This window comes from Triturus cristatus, chromosome 12 (assembly GCF_964204655.1).
Source record: "Triturus cristatus chromosome 12, aTriCri1.1, whole genome shotgun sequence".
NCBI lineage: Eukaryota > Metazoa > Chordata > Amphibia > Caudata > Salamandridae > Triturus > Triturus cristatus.
The window spans coordinates 203525646-203547396 of record NC_140595.1 but is presented as its reverse complement, the minus strand read 5'-3'; the positions used below and the strand labels follow the sequence as shown (position 1 = coordinate 203547396).

Below are 21751 nucleotides of genomic sequence, written 5' to 3'. Positions count from 1 at the left end.
GATTTTCAGCTGTATCTTGACAAAGAGCTCGCCAAAGGCTGAGTTGCATGTGTCACTCTATGTGAAAATAGCAGTTTTAACCATTGATAGAATCCCAAATCATCTTTATTATTGATGGAAATCCTGCTGAGGAAGAATTGCAAGAGACATTTATTTGTTTTTATGTATATGAATTGATGACACCTTTTCTGCATAAAGCTTGGAAAAATATAGGAAGGATTTACAAACAATCTGTAAGGGAGTTGGTGGTGGTCCCCCACAGACATTTGGGTAATTAGTGAAATGATTTGCACCAACATTGATCAAACCTTAAGGGACTTAAATATAATATTTCATGGTGGCAGTTTGGGGATTCCGTTTAGGGAACTCCTGGTAAATATAGGGGAAATGGTGCATTTGAAATATTTTAGTCTAGCCATAGAACAAAATGTGATAGGATATAAATACATCATTACAGTGGGTTGGGATTATCTCTGAGGATATTTTGAGAGCTTCCCAAGCAGTTGGTGCATATTGCAGTACAATAGGAAAGTAACATTGTAGGATCTTGGTAGGATGCATGATCACAGTGGACCCAGGTTTTACCTCACTCTGCCATAATCCACAATGCCATGTTCTTGCACTTTGCATAATTCTTTTTGTACTATAGTTTGCAAGCTTCCACAATTCCCACAATATCCGTGTATTTAAATTCCATAATAGTCTATAGGGAAAGCCACTGGCAGGGTCCACTATTCTGAGATCCAAATTAATATTTGTTTTCCTTACGGATCCTATGTCAGACCTGGTTGTAATTTAAGACATTGACTTTGCTGCTTTGTAAGATTCATGACATTGATGATGAATTGTGGAGCTAAAATCTGTGACCGACAATTCGGCAAGTTACTTGAACCCAAACGGCAAGGTGAACTGTACTTTTCCTCACTAGTTATTAATATTATTATTCCCCAGTGGCAGCCAAAGGTTCATGACAGGCAGCCAGGTCCACAGTTGCAGGAGCTGCTGTGAGAGAGTAAAAAGGCCAGCTATTTTATAAAAGTATGTATGGTTGTAGCGCCTTCTAAAGAAGAGGTCCCAACTACACGAAAAATAACCTGGGTGAAAACACAATGAACATGGACTTTCCGACAATTTTTCTGTAATTGCCATTTTACAAAATGCCGCAGATATCACCTTGCTTTATGCCAACATCTGACGAAGGGGAAAAAGGGACATAAACACCATATGCCATATGGACACTAACAGATCTTCACCTTGTGTTGTTTAACCAGCTTCATCATCTTAGAAGCCTGTGGAAAACAGATACACCTCAAAATCGTCAACATTAGTTTTGTTGAGGGATACACTGTTGATGAGGAGCACACCACCTCCACTGTCGATGGAAAAAGAAACATCTGTTGTCGATGACTGTCCCATCAGAGACCCCGTCAACCAGATTCTGGCAAATTCCGGCACCCTTTCCAGCATGGTTACTCCTCTTCCTGTGAACCAGAATCACCTCAGTATTTTCCTAATTATCCTTGTTATAGAGAAAAGGAGGAAAAGCTGGGTAATAGAGCCCACAACGACCGTCTCTGTGAACTTTATCTGAGGGGATATGAAGATCACCATGACCCTCCAAATGATTGAGGGTCAGTTCACCTGCTCAAAAACGTACATCTAATGGCAGACTACTATACCTTATTTCTGTCAAAACCACCAGCGTATCTTTCATATCGGCCTCCACCAACGCCTCAAAGCATCCCTCCTCCACCGACAGCCATGCCTCACCTACACCAACTGCAGCCAGCAGAGGTACCACAAATCTTGTTTGTCACCCCTAAGTCCTAGACTCAAATCTTACTAGCACACACATCTGCAGAACCCATCAGGTTCATAGATCGAATTACTACGATCAATACTCGATTGATATGGAAGAAGGGAAGTTCCCAAAACCCCAGACCTCGAGGAAGTTATGGGACAACTACATAATACCGGTAGCAAAATCAGAAATGCTTGTACCTCTGGATGTGCCTCCAGATGAAATCGCCAAATTTCATTCCCTCGTAAAGAAGGGATCCAAACTTCGGTTGTAAATGAAAAAAATGACTGCTTCCTTTATGGCTTGTGAACAACTGCCAAGAAGACCATTAGCGCAATATCAATAGTGGATCATCTCTCACAAAAGGGATTAAAAATTATGAGAATGCCTGCAACAGTAGCTGTTGTACTTCCAAGACAAGAATTCTAAATCGCTAGACAACACCCTGGAATGTCGGGAATGCCTCGCTAAAGTGGACTCTGTGGTCATGCAAACTTCCCCCCCCCCAAAAATCCAGAAACTTGGGTACCTTCTGCACAGTAACTCTGGACAGGAAGGGCTGGAAAAAGTATGCAATTAGCAAAAGGGTTTCTTTAATGGCATCAAACAAACAAAAGTTGATAAGCGGAATGTTTGCAATATGTCTAACCACTGGCAATAGCTCATGGTAGCATTCCAACCCATCATTCTTTTGCCCACCATTTCATCTCAGCCCATTATGATTTGTTTGTTTGGTGTACGCTGTAAATGGCAGGTGTATGCCCAGGCATGGGCCCTGTCTTCACTGTGCCACTGGAACCAAGCTAAACCCAACTGATGAGCCCTAATCAAGGCAACACCAGTCTTGGGTTTCTTGTGTTCTGTTTCAGGGAGGACCTGGCTTGGCAGTTCCGACTGGACTGTTCCTATTGGAGCAGGGTCAAGACTGATTTGCATATTGTTAGGTGCAAAGTGAAATTGCATTGTGATCAAAAGTATGACTGGTAGGGATGCTACCCCAAGTGATTGCCAGTGGTTCGACAAATTGCAAGCCTTCCTCCCATCATTTTTTGTGTTTGATGTACGCCCAAAGTGGCAAGGGTATGCCCAGAATTGGGTCCCCTGATCAGTGTGCTACTGGAACCAAGCTATACGTGACTGATGAACTCTAAGCAGGGTGGAACCAGTCTTGGGTTGCTTGTGTTCTGGTTCAAGAAGACCTAGTTTGGCTTGTTCCCCAACACAACACTGTTCTGAACATAAGGTGATACTTTCGGGTGGCAGAATACGCCCCAGCTGTGTGGCCTCATTCGGGCTGCATGTTATTGGACCTCGAGAGGGCTTTTGATTCACTAGCTTGGAATTTTCTATTCGCCGTCCTGGCCCGCTTTGGTCTGGGCCCATACTTTACTAGTATGGTACAGTTGCTTTCTCATAATCCGTTGGTCCGAGTCAAGACGGGACCTTATGTCTCGGATCCCATTCGGGTGCGACGGGGGACACGGCAGGGATGCCCGTTGTACCCCCTTTTGTTCGCGTTGGCGGTGGAACCACTGGCGGCACACATCTGCACTCACATTGACATGGGTATTGCTCTGGGGGATTGCACGCACACCATTTCATTATAAGCAGATGACCTGCTGTTATATGTCCGTGACCTCCACAACATCCCACCCTCTCTTGACCATGCCCTAAATCATTTTGCCCAAGCCTCGGGACTGCGGGTCAACGCAGAGAAATCAATTCTCTCACCATTCCTGCAGGAAACGCCTGATCCAGGATATGTCCTGGGAGGAATCCCAGTCACATGGTGCATAGACCCTTTTCAATATTCGGGGGTGCGAGTCTACCGGTCTAGAGCTGATTTGTTGGACGGGAACATACTTATGGCCACCGCAGCCATTCAAGCACAAATGGGTTTTTGAAAAACCCTTCCGCTGGCAATAATCTGGGAGGTTTGCTCTTATTAAAATGGTGGCCCTTCCTCGCCTTCTCTACTATTTTACTACTCTACCTCTTATCATTTCCCCGCCCTTTTTTAGACAATGGGAAAAGGTTGTGAGGGACTTTATATGGTGGATGTCGAGACATAGGGTGTCCATGGGTAAAACTATACTTGCCCGCTGAACTGAGAGGACTGGCGGTGCCTAACTTCGAGCATTATTATCTATCCTCCCAGCTGCAGTGGGTTGCTCGGTGGCTTTTGTCCCGATACTTAGAGGACACAGTATCATTGCAACCCCCAATAACGCTCAATAGCTTACTGCAGGCTTTCCACCCATGCGCAAAGCCTAAACTCCCGACACACTTTTACTCACCGTAGCCTATAAATGCTTTTGTAGGAGCCTCTTCCTCACTAGAGCCACCATCCCATATGCACCCGCTATCCCACTGCTAGGAACTCCGCAAGGGGACACCCCTACCATAATTTCCAAGCTGCGACACTGGGTGTCATAGGGCATTCAAGACTTGGGAGATCTCTTCCAGTATGGCTCACTCATCCCGTATCCGGAACTCATAGCGGAAGGGACCTTGCGTCCTGGACAGTTTCTACTGCACAGAACAGTTATAGCCTCGTTATCTTCCAAGTGGGGCACACTTGCTCAGGAACCACCCACACATCACAATACCTTCACTTGAGGGGTACCGGGTGGCACCTGTCGAGTTGGTTTGCATCCTCCATTCGTCAGCACACAGAGGCAGACCTCACCCGCCTGAGACATCACTGGGAAGGGGACCTAGGGAGGGAGTTAACGGACAGAGAATGGACTACAGTCCGAGACAGCCCGACGTACATTCAACGTAACCAACGGTTTAAGCAAATTCAATTCTTCGTGTACACCGAGCATATCTCACCCCAGCACAAATAAATAGATACTTTCTCCGGACTGATGCAACCTGTCCTCGTTGCCAGCAACTGGATGCCGACATACTCCATATGCTGTGGCGGTGCCCGGTTCTGACTTAATACTGGAGCAATGTGACGAGCACACTAGCTACTTGCACGCATCGTGTCATCCCACCTCTTTGGGAGGTACACATACTACACCTATTTAGTAGGAATAAAAAGCACAGGGCTACCAACTGGTTCCTAGACTTGGGCCTAATAACCGCTAAATGCCTGATTTCCAAGCATTGGAAATCCCCCCATTCACCCCACATATTAGCCTGGTGCAGATCTTTCCTTAACTGGGCTAGGGCAGAGGGATTGACGCTGTGCAGGGAAGATATGCTTGGTATCCGAAAGTTCCCTCTGCCGGCTCAATGGGACACATGGTATCGAAGTTGCAGGAAATGGTCACTAACTCTGGGGATCCCCTGGATGATATACAGGACTAACATACACAACCCATTCCCCCCCTTGATAGAGGCGATGTGTAGCCCCGACCTCCAAAGTGACATGACCCTCTCCCTCTCTCAGTAATCCGCTGTCACTCGGTCCAGATAGCCCTGGCGTCCCTGATTATACTAGACATGGCAGCACGTCTCTTGCGACTTCTCCCTCCCTCCTTTGCTTAAGTTGTCCTCCTTTTGTTGTATCCTATATCCACAGTTTGGCCTAAGACACACCGTGCCTGAAATATCCACGAACCATCTAGAGTTAAGATTAAGCGCTGTTGCGCCTTTTGTACAGACACCGCAAAAACCAAAGGAAATGATGGACGGAGTGTTGAACATTGCAAGCCCTCACCCCCAGTCAACTGATCTGGGTTTAATCCATCACCGTTCTTTAGCCCACTCTGCCACCCCAGTTCAGACATGGCCATATGCAAATCAGTCTGACCCTGTGCCTCATGGGAATAGTCCAGCCCGAACTGCCAAGCCATGTCTTCCCTGGACCGGAAACAAGCTTCCTAGGACCGGTTTCTGGCATTTCAGCCGTCTTCAGCCAGGCTTGCTTGAATCCAGTGGCAAAGTGAGCAAGGGACTCACGTCTGAGCATACCCTGCCAACTTATGGCGAACAAAGCAAAAACCAAAGGAAATGATGGACGGAGTGTTCAACATTGCAAGCACTCACCCCCAGTCAACTGATCTGGGTTTAATCCATCACCGTTCTTTAGCCCACTCTGCCACCCCAGTTCAGACATGGCCATATGCAAATCCGTCATGGCTTGGCAGTTCGGGCTGAACTGTTCCCATGAGGCACAGGGTCAGACTGATTTGCATATGGCCATGTCTGAACTGGGGTGGCAGAGTGGGATAAAGAACGGCGATGGATCAAACTTAGATCTGTTGACTGGGTGTGTTTGATTGGTTCTGATGCTCCGTCCATCACCACCCCCTTTTGTACCACTTTGTTCGCCATAAGTTGGCAGGGTATGCTCAGACGTGAGTCCCTTGCTCACTTTGCCACTGGATTCAAGCAAGCCTGGCTGAAGATGGCTGAAATGCCAGAAACCGGTCCTAGGAAGCTTGTTTCCGGTCCAGGGAAGGCATGGCTTGGCAGTTCGGGCTGGACTGTTCCCATGAGGCACATATCAGACTGATTTGCATATGGCCATGTCTGAACTGGGGTGGCAGAGTGGGCTAAAGAAAGGTGATGGATCAAACCCAGATCTGTTGACTGGGTGTGAGTGTTTGATTGGTTCTGATGCTCCGTCCATCACCACCCCCTTTTGTACCGTTTTGTACTGACACCGGCAGGAGTCCACTTTGAACCTTTGTTACACAACCCATTTGTCCCCCTTTCTCTCTGGCAGAGTATTAGACGATGTAACACTTGCACATATCTGATTACGGTGCATAGGCATTGTTATGGTTGTACGCTGTAAAATGTACAAAATATTCAATAAAAAGTTTTAAACAAATAAAAAAGAAGACCTGGTTTGGCAGTTAAGGCAAGAAAGAATGATGTGTTGGGATGCTACCTTAAGCAAATGTCAGTGGTAAGACAAATTGAAAGCATTCCTTCCATCACCTTTTGTGTGGGCCTTGGTGGCAATTAAATCATTTAAAGCAGTGAACACGAAGGCCATTCTAGGCAGATATGATCACCAGATATAGCACATATCTCCTTACATTTAGTTTGTGCTAGAGGACAAGAAATAGGAAGCTAAAATAATTTTTTGTGAAGGAGAGAACGCTTCCACTGCCGCCATACCTGCAGCAATGGATGTGGCAAATGAGCAGCTGTTTTTCGTGGTCAAGGGTGGCTGAGAGCGTCTTTTCGATCAGACCAGAAGTGCAGAACAGAATTTTGGGTATGCCATTTGATGGAGAGTCTCTATTTGGGAAAGGTATAGATGATGCTGTTCAGAGTATGAAATTTGGCACGGACACCTCCAGATCTCTTCAGGTATTAAAATTGATGTCTCAAGCCCTTTCAAGGAGCGAAGGGAGGACACTACTGGCATCAGTAGACAAAATACCACCTACACTACTACACTGTAACACTACAACAGCAGCCCTAAAGGGTGCCTCCTGCAGAATTCTACAGCAAACCACAATTCTAACTCAAAGGTGGTTCTCAGACAAAATCACAGGAATCGGGATTCCCCCATCTGTCAGTGCAGGCTATGATCATAACAATCCCCCAGCATATTGGTCACATAGGTGAAATTATTTCCGCCATCAGCCCAGAATGAGTGTAAATAAAATTTGACAAGGGGATGCTGGATCTCATACAATTTCGGCACATGCTGGAGTTCATCCAGCACCCTCTAAGCCAGTATCGTCGAAGCTTAAGCACAACCAGCTGCTCATACCGTGGACTGAAATTCTGATCATGCTACAGAAGGGTGTCATCATACAATTCCCTACCCATCAAGGGAGTGTAGGCTTCTACTTCAGGATCTTTTTATTCAAAAAGAAAAGCTTAGGGTTTTAAAGACCCAAACTAGATCTCTCTCAGCTCAATATTGTCCTGAGAAAACAATTACTCTGAAATGTCACTATACGGGAAGCCGTGCAACTAATAATGAAATGCAAGGATATGACATCACTAAAACTCTAAGACGACATTGGAAGTTCTTAAGATTTGAAGTAGACAGTCACCACTGTCCATTCAGAGCTCTCCCTTTTTGGCCCCAAATTAGCTCTGAGGATTTTCGCAAAATATATGGCATTGGTGGCAGTGCACCTTCAACACTTGGGTCATTAAGTTTTCTGTACCGCCACAACTGGTTGGTAAAGGATGCATCCAGGTAAGCCACAAACAATCTAATTTCATCGTTCCCTTGGCTATACAAAAAGTTTGGCCTCATGCTCAACAAAAACAAATAATCGATAAAACCTTCACACTCAATCCATTTTTTGCTGCACTGCTGTACACAAAGCAAGTGAAGGCATACCTTTCACAAGAAATAACTACATTTAGAAAACTTGGCAACTTATATTCAAAAGCAATCCATCATCAAAGTCCACCTGCAAAAAAATAAATGATTATTAGGTATATGTGCTTCATCCCATTCTGCCATCTAAGAATACGACCCAGTCAGCAAGAGCTGGATAAGCTATAGGCTCAGATATCAGGCTCCTTCGATGACCTCTTCCGAATAACTCCTATGATGAAAAAGGCTTTTCCGTGGTAGATGTCCGCAGAAAGCAAAGGCGTAGGCTTATTATTTGTTCCCTCACAACTAGACTTAGTCCCAACCACGGTCACCTCAATTAATGGACGAGGAGCCGACCTAAGGAATTATAAGCCAGGGGGGCAATTGTCTCTGAACTAAACAAAAATGCACATCAAGGTGCTCAAGCTAAGACGCCTAGAAAGGCCTTCAAGCCTTCCTATGGAGGTTACATACTTTTTCGGTGTTGGTTTGAATGAATGGCTCAATATTGATGTTACAGCAACACGAGTCCCTATATTTGAATCAGGAAATGAGTAAACTATTTACCCTGAACCAAGTGTCTCTATTGGTCTATTGCTACTCTGACATAGGTGTCCTGAAGAAAACTAATATTTTACTCCAACATTATGATTAAAATATAAAAACATAAAAAGGCAAAATTGAAAATGTACACAAAAAGTCTCTTCCACTTGTATTCATGAAAAATAGTTAAAACTTTTTATTAAAATTCATGTTATAAAATACACAATTCATAAAAATGAGTATACTTGATCTTCCTCCCACATAAAGGTTACAATCTAGATTCTCTGTTTATATAGATAAAACTAAAAAAGTCGACGCAGCGTTTCGGTGACTTCTTTGATATTTTCACCTTCTTCAGGACTATACAAGTTTTATCAAATCTAAATGAAAAAATATTCCATTTAAATACATGTACATTTCAAATATTCATTTTTTTAAAAAAACATTCTTACTTAATATTTTGTTCTTAAAATTCTACCTATTACCACGACTGCTAAAGCCTTTGTGTAATCATATGATATTACTTTTCATTTTCAAAACCCTAACTTTTGACCCCTCCATTCATTGACACTTGGTTTATCTAAGAGAAAAAAGTAGTATTTCTAATTATAAAGGTATCTTTCACATAGACAGACATAGGCCTAGTTCATTAAAATCCCCTCTGTCATTAGGCAAAGATATTTTCTGTCCAGCATACTACAGATATTGTAATACAGACAAGAAAGTCACTCAGTATTTGACAATTAATCATGAGTGCCGCGGTCTACTTCTATTTGATATTCAAACCATTTTTGTTGGTAAACTATACACCTTGTTCTATATAGAGTTGTGTCATACCTTATTATAATTTGGTATATATTCCCGTTATATCATCAGGGGTATAGGGGGCATCTTACCCTGCCACAGTCACAACCAATCCTGTTGGCAAAGACAGAAACATTATAGCCTTTATGTTTACAATTGATCTTTTAGTTAGTCATGTGAACCTCACAGCTTAGCATATTCAATTTTATAGGGCCCTTTCTAAACGGTAAATGTTATATCCAAAAACAACTTTGTTGGCATACCTTTTTAATTTGGTAATTTTTTAAAAATTCAGTATATTCCTCTGTCCGTTGGGGCCACCGTAGTATAGGGAGTTCAGGGAAAAATTCAAATCCAAGGCAGGGATATATTATGCTTTCCCTCTATGAGAAAAGAACATAGTTTCACTATTGCATAACATTTTATTATGTTTAATTAATTATTTACACAGATACTTATGATTTTTTTTTTTTTTTAATCTTTTTATTATAGTTAACTTCATCGAGGCATAACTTTTCCAGATGGTATATATACACATTATACATCAACACTACACAGTTCCGCATTTCTTACAGCATAGTCCTTAACAGTACCCCTCATGCTGTTACCGCCCCCCTCCTTAGCGTTCCTCATTCGAGTCCTCTTCCGCCTGTTCATGTAGTGGGTCACAGATGTCTCCCCTAAATTTGTTCCATGCCCCCTATATCATGAATTTTAATAAAAAGTTTAAACTATTTTTCATGAATACAAGTGGAAGAGACTTTTTGTGTATATTTTCAATTTTGCCTTTTTGTTTTTTATATTTTAATCATAATGTTGGAGTAAAATATTAGTTTTCTTCATGACACCTCTGCCAGAGTAGCAATAGACCAATAGACACTTGGTTCAGGGTAAATAGTTTACTCATTTCCTGATTCAAATATAGGGACTCTTGTGTTGCTGTTGTATTTTTACCCTGTCCCTTTGTATGTACATTTGGGTAACTCCCTCTCTTTTGAAAAATCAATATTGATGTTACACATTCAGAAACAGGCAGACACAGATCGCCAAGGAGGACCAACACCTATGGTATGAGGCATAAGTGATAAAGATTTTTTTAATGGATCATTTACGCAAAAAAGACAGTGATAAGCGTACTATTTGAGTCTCTATCTATAGCTGCTAGAAATGGGAACTCCACAACAGTTTGCTAAAGATGGGATTCGAAGCATGAGGAAAGTCGAAGCTGAACTTGTTTTCAAATGGCACAAACAAGAAATGCCATTTTCTCAAAAAAGGGACTGGTCAGTGGATGCATTTTTGATCACATGGTCAGATACATATGAATACACTATTCCACATATCCCATTGATTGCAAGGGTCAACGACAACTAAAGAGAGAACCATGCCTCATGATCTTAATCGCCCGAACAAGGCCCTGATAATATTGGTTCACAGACATTGTACAGTTAGCAGACACACCACCCAGTGAATCTTTTGAGCAAGAGGCAGGTCCTTTATCACAGCCCTGGATCATTGAAGTTGTCAGCTTAGCTCCTGAATTCTATGAATTTTGTTGCCCAGAACGCAAGACAATGACGTTGATGATAGATCGCCATTATAGGATGGAGAGAACCTATTTCTATCCCTCCAAGAGGCTAGTGGCTGTGATACCTCGCCTGATACTGGGCTCAATGGGAGGAATCCACATCTTTTGCAATAGTAATAATAACATTTAACAGAAGTGCTTGACCTCCAGCTCCCATCAGTGTAAGTAAAGCCCCATGTACATACTGAGGTTCCTTTTAGTGAAGCCCTGACAGGCATGTCTGTGGGCACCCGAGCAAAAGCAGAATCTTGCCTTCCCATTAACAGCTAGATAGCTGGTAGACACAGACTAACTCCAGTGGGCTCCTCTTTCTTCCTGCGGCATCTGACACCTGAGAGCCTTGTAGTTTAAGCCTCCATCAGCAGGCTGCACTCAAATGTGAAATGTGTTCTCAACCAAACAGCCAGACAGGGAGTTGAAATGCATGGAAGCGTGTGGGAAGCGAATTTTTGTTTCTGCCAGTCTTGTCCTTAGATTTGTAGACTCAGGTTTACTTCAGGAGTGTTATTTGCATGCATTGTGAGACATGATGGCCTGTATCTTGCCTGCAGTCCCAGATGACCTTTGGGCCAACCTCCAGCAAATAATTCATGATGGCCAAGACGCTGCGAAATACGTGATCAGTTGAGGCCTGGTCACTTCAGACAGTGTGGGTAGGACACTTAACACCAGTGTGGTGTTTCTGCACCACGCTTATTTAAGATCCATGGATATCTTGAGTGAAGTTCAACAGTCCCTTATGGGCATCCCTTTTATGCCACCCATCTCTTTATAGACAAAGTGGACTCTGCATTAGAGCATGTTAAGGAAGCCAGGCAACAGCCCGCTTTTGGGCATAGCACCACGAGCACTGCAGTTTACCCAGCAGTTTCTGCCCTTTCAGGTGTTCTGAACAGGCTTACAGCAGATGCCATGACAAACCTTGCCTCAGCATCAACGAACCTCCCAGACCTTTCAAGGCAGAGGTCGGGTGTCCTGCCAAGAGCGTTCCGGCCCCAGTGGCAACGAACTACAGTCTCCAGCCCCTCCTCCCACCACCGCGACGAGAACCCTTTAGTTTTTCCTCAGTGGCACACGGTCATCCATATAGAGGTTAAGACGTTGTTACCTCTGTGCGACAAATAGGGCATAGTGGAGTCGTGGATCCTGTGTCAGGAGGCTCTGTGCCTCTGGAACTGACTGGGTCATCAGGGCATTTTCCTGGTTGTACAAAATCTGGGAGGATGTTTAAATGCCATAGACGTCAACCTCAGTCAGCATTGCCTAATGGATTACGAATGCGGGTGCACTCCTAGGTGACAGGGATTCTTCCAAAAATGGGGAAAAACCTGGCTCCACCACGAGAACGTGCAATGTCCAAGCATGTTTATGCTGGATTTTCTTAGACAGTTTGCGTTCTGAGATACCTTCCAGCTCGACTGGACCTTGGGACTCCAGTACGCCTGCCTGCCTCTACCCCTTCTGCCCAAAGTTGTGAGGAATATAAGGGTCAACCAGGCCCAGTTCATTGTAGTGGCTCTTGATTGGGCAAGAAGTGTGGTACCCAGAACTTCTGGTCTTGACCATCCAGTTGCCTCTTAAGGAAATTTTTCTGACAAAGCAGTAGGCCAGGGTCCTGCAACCAAACCTGTTCAACATATGCCTCCATGCTTGAAGATTAAGTAATGACAATTGACTGCTTTTGATCTCCCTCCCAAGGTAGTAAACGTTATTCTGGCAGCCAGTCGTCCCTCCACCAGATTCATCTATGTGGAACATTGGGAGAAGTTTATTGTTTGGTGATTTTCTCTGCATATCCAACTCTTACAATCACAGTTGTTTGATGTTCTTCTGTTTTTCCTTGTCTCTATTATTATCCTTATCTGCCTTTGCATGTTTTCATGATCAACCATCTTTATTTAAATCACCTGTTGTGCTGTTTAAAAACCAAAAACAAATGGCTGATGCATGTATCCTTGCTAAAACCCTTTGTGATGTCCATTGGGACCTCCATCTAGTGCTCACATTTTTATGTGCACCTCATTCGAGCCAATACAGTTATCCTCTCAGGTTATTCACATTTAAAACTGTGTTTCTCATTGCAATCACGTCAGCCTAAGTGAGTTGCAAACACTTTCTGTTTAGCAACCGTACACCACCACCTTTTCGAACAAGCTAGTGCTCAGGACCTTGGCAATTCCTCCCGAAAGTGGTACACCTTTCCACATTGGGCAATCGATCACCCTGCTAACGTTCTTCACTCCTTCACATCCATCCAAGGAGGAAAAGGGACTCCATCGCCTAGATCTCAAGAGAAATCTGAGACCACAGTCTGGCAACTCTTTTTGGGTTTCTCTGTGGTGAAAAAGTGATGAGCAGTGCAGAAAGAACCATCTCCAGTTAGATTGTGGTTTTTATTAGGATTTGCTATTGTGTGAATAAGAAAGAGCCCACGTAAGGCCTTCAGGCTCATTCCACCAGAGCCAAAGCTGCTAAAAGCACTTTGGCACTTGTGCCTGTTTTGGACATGGGTCAGTTCATGCATTCATCAAGCACTGCTGCCTGTAAAGCCAAGTCCTTTCGCCCTTCTGTCCTGCAGGTTTTTTCAGTAATTCCACAGACCCACTACCTGTGGTGGTAGTACTTTGGGATCTATCAACAATGTGAGGAATCTGTGGTTCGAAGTAACCATCCGAAGTACTAGCTACTTACTTTCACTAATGCTCTTTCTGGTTGATACTCGAACTGCAGATTCCTCACCAGCCCCCCATCCTTCCGATCTATTGAATGGACTCCTTTCGTCCATATTAAAAGGAATTCAATCAGAGATCTGCTCACTGGTACAGTCTAATAACAAGGGCTCCATGTCCTACAGCAGAGACTGATATCCAAAAGAAACTGACAACGCTGCAGTGGCAGTTATATTGTGGCCCAACTTCACTTAAGAGGCGGGATAGAACTAATGCGGAGCAGAACGACGCCACCTACCGGCACACTAGCCGAAAAATCTCAGATCCAGTCTGGTGCCTGGGGGTAGTTACAAGGGGAGGAATCAGTGGTTTGATATACGACTCACCAGAAAGAGCGTTACCAAAGGTAAATAACTTATTCCTTATTCTCTCAGGTGCTTTTGTAAAGATACCATGGGACTCCCAGCTTAACGAAGGAGAATGATTAAAGCATGTAAATCTATGAAAGGTACCAAAACTGGAGAACAGTTACAGGTAATTTTTTCTTACATGACAGACTTAAACCTTCTTTTTTTTCTTATTGTAACAATGTCTACTTTCTTTCCCAGTATGCTTTACATGTTTACAATGAGGTAATGAGTGTTGGACAGAAGTATGGAATTCGTAACGCTGGATATTATGCATTGCGCAGCCTACGCATCGAAAAGTTCTTTGCATTCTGGGGCCAAGACCTGGATGCCTTCACCACCCCACTGGAATGTGGCCGTGAGTTCAGGGTTAAACTTGACAAGGTGGGTACCTTCTTTTCCAAATAATTGTCCAATTAACAATTTTGATCACAAGTACCCCTGTTGTCCTTCACATCTTTACCTACATACTTCCCAACCTGCTTTTCAGTTACGCCTTTTCCTTAATTATTATCTTTTCTCTGACATTTTTGGAGTCATTTATTGTATCCTACCAAAGCAATCTGGTAATAGCTGTATCCGCAAAGTGGTGTAGTGCTTCTGTGGACAAAGCCTGGAAAGGCAACATGATGGGATTGTACTAATGGGGAAATATCATCCAGCACCAACATGTGCCTATAAACATTGTGTTGGCTCTCCATTTCTTATGCCTCTGCACCCTAGAAATTCCAATCTGTTTTTGCATTTTTTAAAAACTTTTTTTATTAGCAAAAAAGGTCAGTGCCTCATACATCCCCACAGCAACCAACACTCCACATAAACGTTTCACATTTACCACTATGACAGTCTAAAAACTCTGTACTATCCATCACAAACACTTTAGAGAAATCCACCAAATTTCCAGTACTAATAGCAAAAGGTGGAAAGTAGAGAAAGGGGAAATGGGAACCTAAAAATTGCAGCACTCAGATTTGTATAATAGTCAACTGAATATCCACTGCACCCCTGATCACGGACACACCCAGGAACTTTGAACTGGTTTGAGCTGAGCCAGAGGACAGAGGCAATCAAACAATGAAGGAGTATTGCTCTCTCCAAGGTCGAGCCATTTGTCATTTTCTCTAAAACAAATCTGGCAGCTTCCATGTTTGGAAAGGCATAAGTCCTGTTCCCATTCTCCACTTACAACTTTCCTGGAATCTACAGACACCAAAAGGCCCATTAACAAAAGCTCCCTACAAATCACCAGGAACTGTTTTCTTTGAACTATGTTTCCATAGTGAACTAAGGAAGCTGTAGAATTCCGTTCCCATCTACTTGCTTGTTGCATTTCATCGTAGATGCTATTTATAAAATGACACTTGGCCCATCCATGTAACCCAGTATCATCGTAATGGTGACACATGCTCAGTGGATGGCATGAGCCGCATAGAAGAGTTCCAAAACTTTTCTTTCAGCTGGGAATATTTAGAATGAGTAGGAGGAGTCAGATATTCTATTAAAAAAAGAATGCAGCACCTTATTGGTGTTACTGCCAGTATCTATAAAACAAAATCTTAATACTCTATTGTTTGTAGCCCTCGTTGTGATTTCCTGTTTTTCAGCTTTGCTATCAAGCAACTACATACCTACTGATGCACCTTGTTGGAAAGATGGGAAGTCTGCTGCATCCTTAGACATTGCATCTCCTGATAGATGCGGTCCCACTACTACATCCTGATAGACTCCCTCAGTGGGGCGTGCCAACCTTTCCCCATCTGACGAAACTTTAATTTGTAACTCTCTCTGCTGGCAGAATTGCAGCTGCTTCAGTGTCTTGCAAAGACTCCCTTTAAGTTTGTACTGACTGGAGAACACTGGGATGTCCCTCCAACCCACACCATAGCAGACAGTAACACGTGGGATCCCAAACATCCATGGCAGAGTAGTCCACTTATAGCACACTGGCATCAGGAGTTTCCTCTGTCCCGCGTCTAACATCTTGTTTGCTCCACAGCTCCCAAAATGTTCACCTTCCTCCACTTCTTTATTGTCGGTGACTTCAAAGTCTGTGCTCTTTTAAGCAGGACAGCCACCACTAGTTACTCTGCCTGTGGGTCATATTTCATGGACTTACAAGAACCTCAATCAGATGACAAGAGAAAAAGGTATCATAAACTCGAAGAAGCAGACAGTTTGGTCTTCTCCATGGCTGCCCTCTCTGCTTATCTGCAAGCTATGCATAAGAAGTGATCTGGGATCTTAGTGGTTCCCAGGTGTGAATTTATTTCTGACTACATATCGTCCGCTCCGGGCAGAAGTTGGTACAACCAGGTAATGTGGCCTAAGCCACCAGCAACGTGGTGCTAGGCCTGTGCAGGGATCAGGATACAAAGTGCAGGAGCCAACAACTGCCTCCATTCTGAATCTAGAAGAAACCTATCATGGGTGTAAAGTCGGGAGGGGTCAGAGTGGAGTGCGGCACAGGATAGGCCATATGTCGCAATAAGTGCAGTAGAAGGAGACAGACCGCTGTAAGGGCAGTGCACGCATGTAGTAATGCATCATGATTATCACTGTCCCAACCAGATTATGGGTTTCTCCTCTTTCTCAAAGCTCTGCAACACGTGGAGAAAGATGGAAGCTGAGAGCTGTGCTTGGCTTTTATTCGAACGCTGAGTGAAACACTTCCTTGCTACTTCTTCTTCTAAACTATCTGGGCATCCAATTTTAGGGGGACATTATGGGAGTGTGTGTGTAAATCTACTCCTCTCCTCTACCGCACAGACCGCACAGTGGGAGAGCAGCATACCAGTCAGCCAATCTTCTCCTCCTACTCTCCAGAGCCAGTTGGACCTCACTCTAATTGCCCTGTGATCAAGTCTCTCCTAAGTGCGTGTCTCCTGGTCACTTTGTGATGTGTAGGATCTTGGCGTTTTTTCTGTCACAAGATCTTCATCTATATTCATAAGCATTGAATGTTTCCAGCCATATGAGGGATGATCTCAGAACACTTTTAACATCATAATACATCTTTCTGTTCTAAGCAAAAAAGAATACCAATGGAAAGTCAACATTTGTTTTCTATTTCTTGTATTTTAAAACATCTGTCCAAGAAAAACCCAAAAGTTCCCTTTTTAAAAATGTGGTTTTACCACTCCTGTCCAAACCACATTTTCATTTTACAGAAGAGAAAATTAAAAGAAGTTAATTCCATACAAATACAACCTGTAATAGAGGAAAATACTTCATTCTCACTTTAAGGTTGGACAAGGACAACTAGAAGCACAGCATGCAACATGGTGACAGTCACTCATTGATTATTTCGAGCTCTGTGAGATGGACTGCAGAACACAAGACTTCCTTTTATATATTTTTACAGACATTCTAATTTAAACCAATTATTTTGACACATCTTATGACGTTTTAACATTTTCTGTATTTCAATGAATAACTTGGTAAAATGTAGGTTTTATACTCGCTGTATATTTTCTATCACATCTTCCCTACCCAGGCAGTCTTTACTTTCTAACAGGTGTTCAACAGAGTGGGAGTCTCTGAAGACTTTTGTCAAGAGCTGCCCACTTGTTTTTCTACATTTTGCTAGTTTTCAGTTTGTGAAATTACGTTTTTTTTCATTGGTCGGTGCAGAGAATTTCAACGTAAAATGTACAGCTACTGCTGGACAAATGATATTAATCCTAGGCGATGGCATTGGTCCCCATGCTAATTTGAGGGTCAGCACACCAAGTCAGAAATGGAGGGGTTTGCCCATACCTTTGCATTTCTTATCACATCTCTGAAATCTAGGTAAGGTCCCTTAGACCTTATCTAGGTATCAGAGGTCCCTCAGACGCATCCTTCTTTTTTTGTTGGATACATGCTTGTCGAGGCAGACAACATCAAGAGAAACATATGGTGTACAGAGACTACCTCAGTCATATCTATATGGCCTGATGGATGCCTTTTAGGAGCATGCAAGACATTGAAAGAAGATTCAGTGTTGAGGAGGACGCTCAACCTTGTGCCATACCTTTAATTACTCCCTTGAAATATAAGGGGATACTGTAGCCCTCATCGTTAAGACACATAATGTTGAAATGCCATTACATCATCAAGAAATATTTTATTAAGCGGAGTGACCTTTTCCTAGGCTCCCTTTTTATTCTGGCTGACCATCTTAAAGTTTTAACTCAGTTGATTGAGTTGACTGGAACATGTGTTTGAATTCTAATAGGTTGACTAAACAGCCATTAGTCTGATGTGCCTAACCACTCCCACTCCACTAGCCATCACTAAAGACAAATCTGTTTATTAGACTATGTCCTCCCTACCTATAGGATCACAAAGTGCCATAAATGTAAAATTAAACAAATTGTCCCCCAATTGTACTAGCTGTGTTAAGCCTGCGTGCTGGTAGGTGCGTAATTATAACCCAGCGTACACACACCAGAGATGGCAACTCAGTTGTCTCCGAGGAGAAGGGTAAGCATATACTATTACCAGAAAAAAAAATCCTGAAGGAATTATTACGGCAGTTTTGATTACTATACAAGAGGTCAATGGATCCAATGGAAGGAATTAACCTTTCTAATTCTTTTATAAGAAAACATTTTGGCAGTAAGGTTTCAAGTTAATGAAAGCATATTCTGGGCCATTACTAGAACAAAACATTAAATATGTTTAATCAATAATAAAGTTTTTTCAATACCAGTATCAAAAGTATGCATTAAAATACAGAATTGTTCAATTCTAAAATGATAATAAATGTCTAATTACATCCAAGTAAAGCGGGTCATATATTTATATATAAACAAACAAGGGCGTTTGTACATACAAAATTGATGTTTGTCTGAACAGCCTTGAATTGTGCAACGACGAGTCAAACCTATGTGAAAAGTCTAAATTCTCAAACATGCATAGAATTCACAGGTTGATGTGAAGAAACTGGTGATATTGCGGTCTCCCTCAGGAGTAAATCTGCAAGCCCACCTTCAGGACAATAGTATAGAGACAAAAATTTAAAAAAGCAAAATGCATCAGACATCAAGAGAGGGGAAATGAAGGTGTATTGTGCACAGAAGTGTGCACAACCAAAGGTGTGTTACAAAATACATGCCACAACTAAGTTAACCAATGGCTATGTCAATACTGTACCAAGTGATCTTGAAAGATAACACGCGAAAACATTGTGTGTATGTACAATTGCGTGACTCATACCATGTGTATGACTAATAAATTCAGAACAAAAAGCTCCTTGGGATCAGATTCTGTAACATGATATAAAGATATGAACATCCAAATACCAATAAGTTGCCTGTATGAGAATGTAAATCCCCCTTTTTTGTCATCCCTCCAATATGTTGCCCCTTATAGATATTCCTAGTCTATTTTTATCACCAGTGGTTTTCACATGTATACCACAACAATTAATTGTTTTTTGTTTATATTCAGCAATATTTGAGACTTGGCGTATACAGTGTCTGTCATTCTAAGATGGTGACTTAGTGTTTTCCAAACACCCAGACCTCCCAACTGACCTCTCGGTTTTCCGAGAGCCATGTCTTATTCTTTCCTTGTTGAACCATTCATATATCTGCATTCTTCTTCTTTTTTTCTATAACCTTTGGTTGACCGCAAAAGCCATGTCTTGAGTTACCTATTAATGAGGCTAGGCCCATGTCTGCCTTTCCAAGTTAACGACTCAGTTCTTTGCTGTTTTCTGCTCCCCCATGCCCCTGATATACTTCAGAATTTGGGGGGAAACTTGTTTTATTCGTATCCCAATGAACCGCTTAGTCATAAGTCTTCCACATTGCAGTCAGGTGCGTTTTTTACTTGGCTCCCAATTCTGGTAAGTTTTGCTGGTATAAGCGACCTATTTTTCTTACATTTTTATTTCAAATGTGCATTTCTTAGATGTACCATTATATTTTGGGGGGACAAATGATACTTTATTTTTATAGGATTTAATTGCCCTAATTTAAGTAGCTCAATATCACTAAGCCTCGCACCACCATTAATGATCTTTTCTGTCTGTTTACTTTTGAGCACTTTAAAATACTTACTTCCTTTTATTTAATTGATCATGTAGATATTCTTATTAATAGATCTTAGTCCTTCGAAATTTATAAAAATTAACTTTTCTCTCTGTATCTGTTTGAGACACCAATTCCACAGAGGGTGCAAAACCATCTACAGTCAACAATTTTCTTAACACTGACATTCCAGCCTTTTTAGATCTCGCCTAGACAATGAATGCGCTGTCTCTTCGAGACCTATTGTATACACTCTGTGGGCTTACAGCCCGCCCATTGCTTTTTATTTGTCCATCCGATCATCCTTTGGAAATACTTGCTTGCATGTGCTCAGTCCTTCGTAACTGTCCCTCCTTTTTGTCTGTTGTTCCCTCCCACAGCGCATGGCCCAATTACGTGTAGCCATACACTTTTGCGCTTTTAGGTCACTATTTTTTCTTTCCTTTCTACACATGTTTCTGGAAGCTACCCTTTGTTTCTTTGTATTTTATTGGTAATGCTTTCAAACTTCATGTAATTTATTGAGTTTAGTTTTGTAACTGCAAGCCTACTCCTCTGTTGTTGGTAAACTTTCAAACGTTTTTTGTTAGTGTTTATTTATATGCTGCTTGTTCATCTGTCGTCAGAAGCTTTCAAACGTTTGTGTAAAAGTTTATTTGTTACTCTGTTATTGATAAAGCTTTGAAACCTCATGGAATTTATTCAGTTTTGTGACTGCAAGCCTGCAAGCTTGTTCTTCTGTCGTCGTTACACGTTTCCAACTTTCAAACGTTTTAGTTAATGTTTATTTATTTGCTGCTTGTTCATCTGTCGTCAGAAGCTTTCAAATGTTTGTGTAAATGTCTATTTGTTAATCCGTTATTGACAAAGCATAAAACCTCATGGATTTTGAGTGTTTTTTTGTGACTGCAAGCTTGTTCCTCTGTCATCAGTAAACGTTTCCAACGTTTTTGTACTTGTTTTTTTGCTGTTTAGCTGTAAAAACGTATGGACTTTATTAAGTTTCGTTTTGTAACTGCAAGCTTGTTCCTCTGTCGTCGGTAATCCTTTCAAACATTTTGTAAATGTTTATTTATATGCTGCTTATTTGTCTGCCGTTGGAAGCTTGCAAACGTTTGTGTAAATGTTGAATTGCTTTTGCTTTGAAGGCAGGGAGATTAAGTTATTTGCTCAGAATCACCGGATGTTGAACCAACTCGAGATTCAAACCTGGTTCTGTAGCTCCCTCAGTCGGTAGCGCCGACCTTTACATTCTTTCCCCTAAGAGATAGGATTTACAAATAAAGAGCCTCTCTTAGTAGGACGTGTTAAAATACTGATTGCTTTTCAATTTGTCTGTTTTGGCTACATGCAAGATTCTTTTTTTAGGTACTGAGACTTAACTCCCTTTATGCACACAAACGTAATTCTCAGCCCTTTCAGCTAATTTATAAAAGACACAATGTGCATGCAAAGCAGCTGCATTTCCTTTGTTATCATTATTTTACGATGGGTGGTGGAGCCGTGGCATAGCACAGTGTGAGGTCAATTTTATTAGTGCAGTCAGATTTGATTTTATGTTTAAAACGTTTTTATTGAAACAAAACAAACCATGGGGGAGGGGGGTAGGAGGTTAGGGTACAGTTAATACAATCAAAGAAAAAAAGGTGCAACTCAAGAGGGTTGGCGA

General features: G+C 42.2%; 1 protein-coding gene across 2 annotated transcripts in view; it reads left to right on the top strand.

The window, feature by feature from the left end:
* The window catches only part of PDPR (pyruvate dehydrogenase phosphatase regulatory subunit), a 567407-nt gene that overhangs the window by 501214 nt on the left and 44442 nt on the right, over positions 1 to 21751 (top strand). For both annotated transcript variants that reach the window (XM_085640040.1, XM_085640039.1), the window contains exon 17: positions 14267 to 14449. In XM_085640040.1, coding sequence (XP_085496166.1) covers positions 14267 to 14449 — 183 coding nt within the window. The remainder of the gene's footprint in view (positions 1 to 14266; positions 14450 to 21751) is intronic.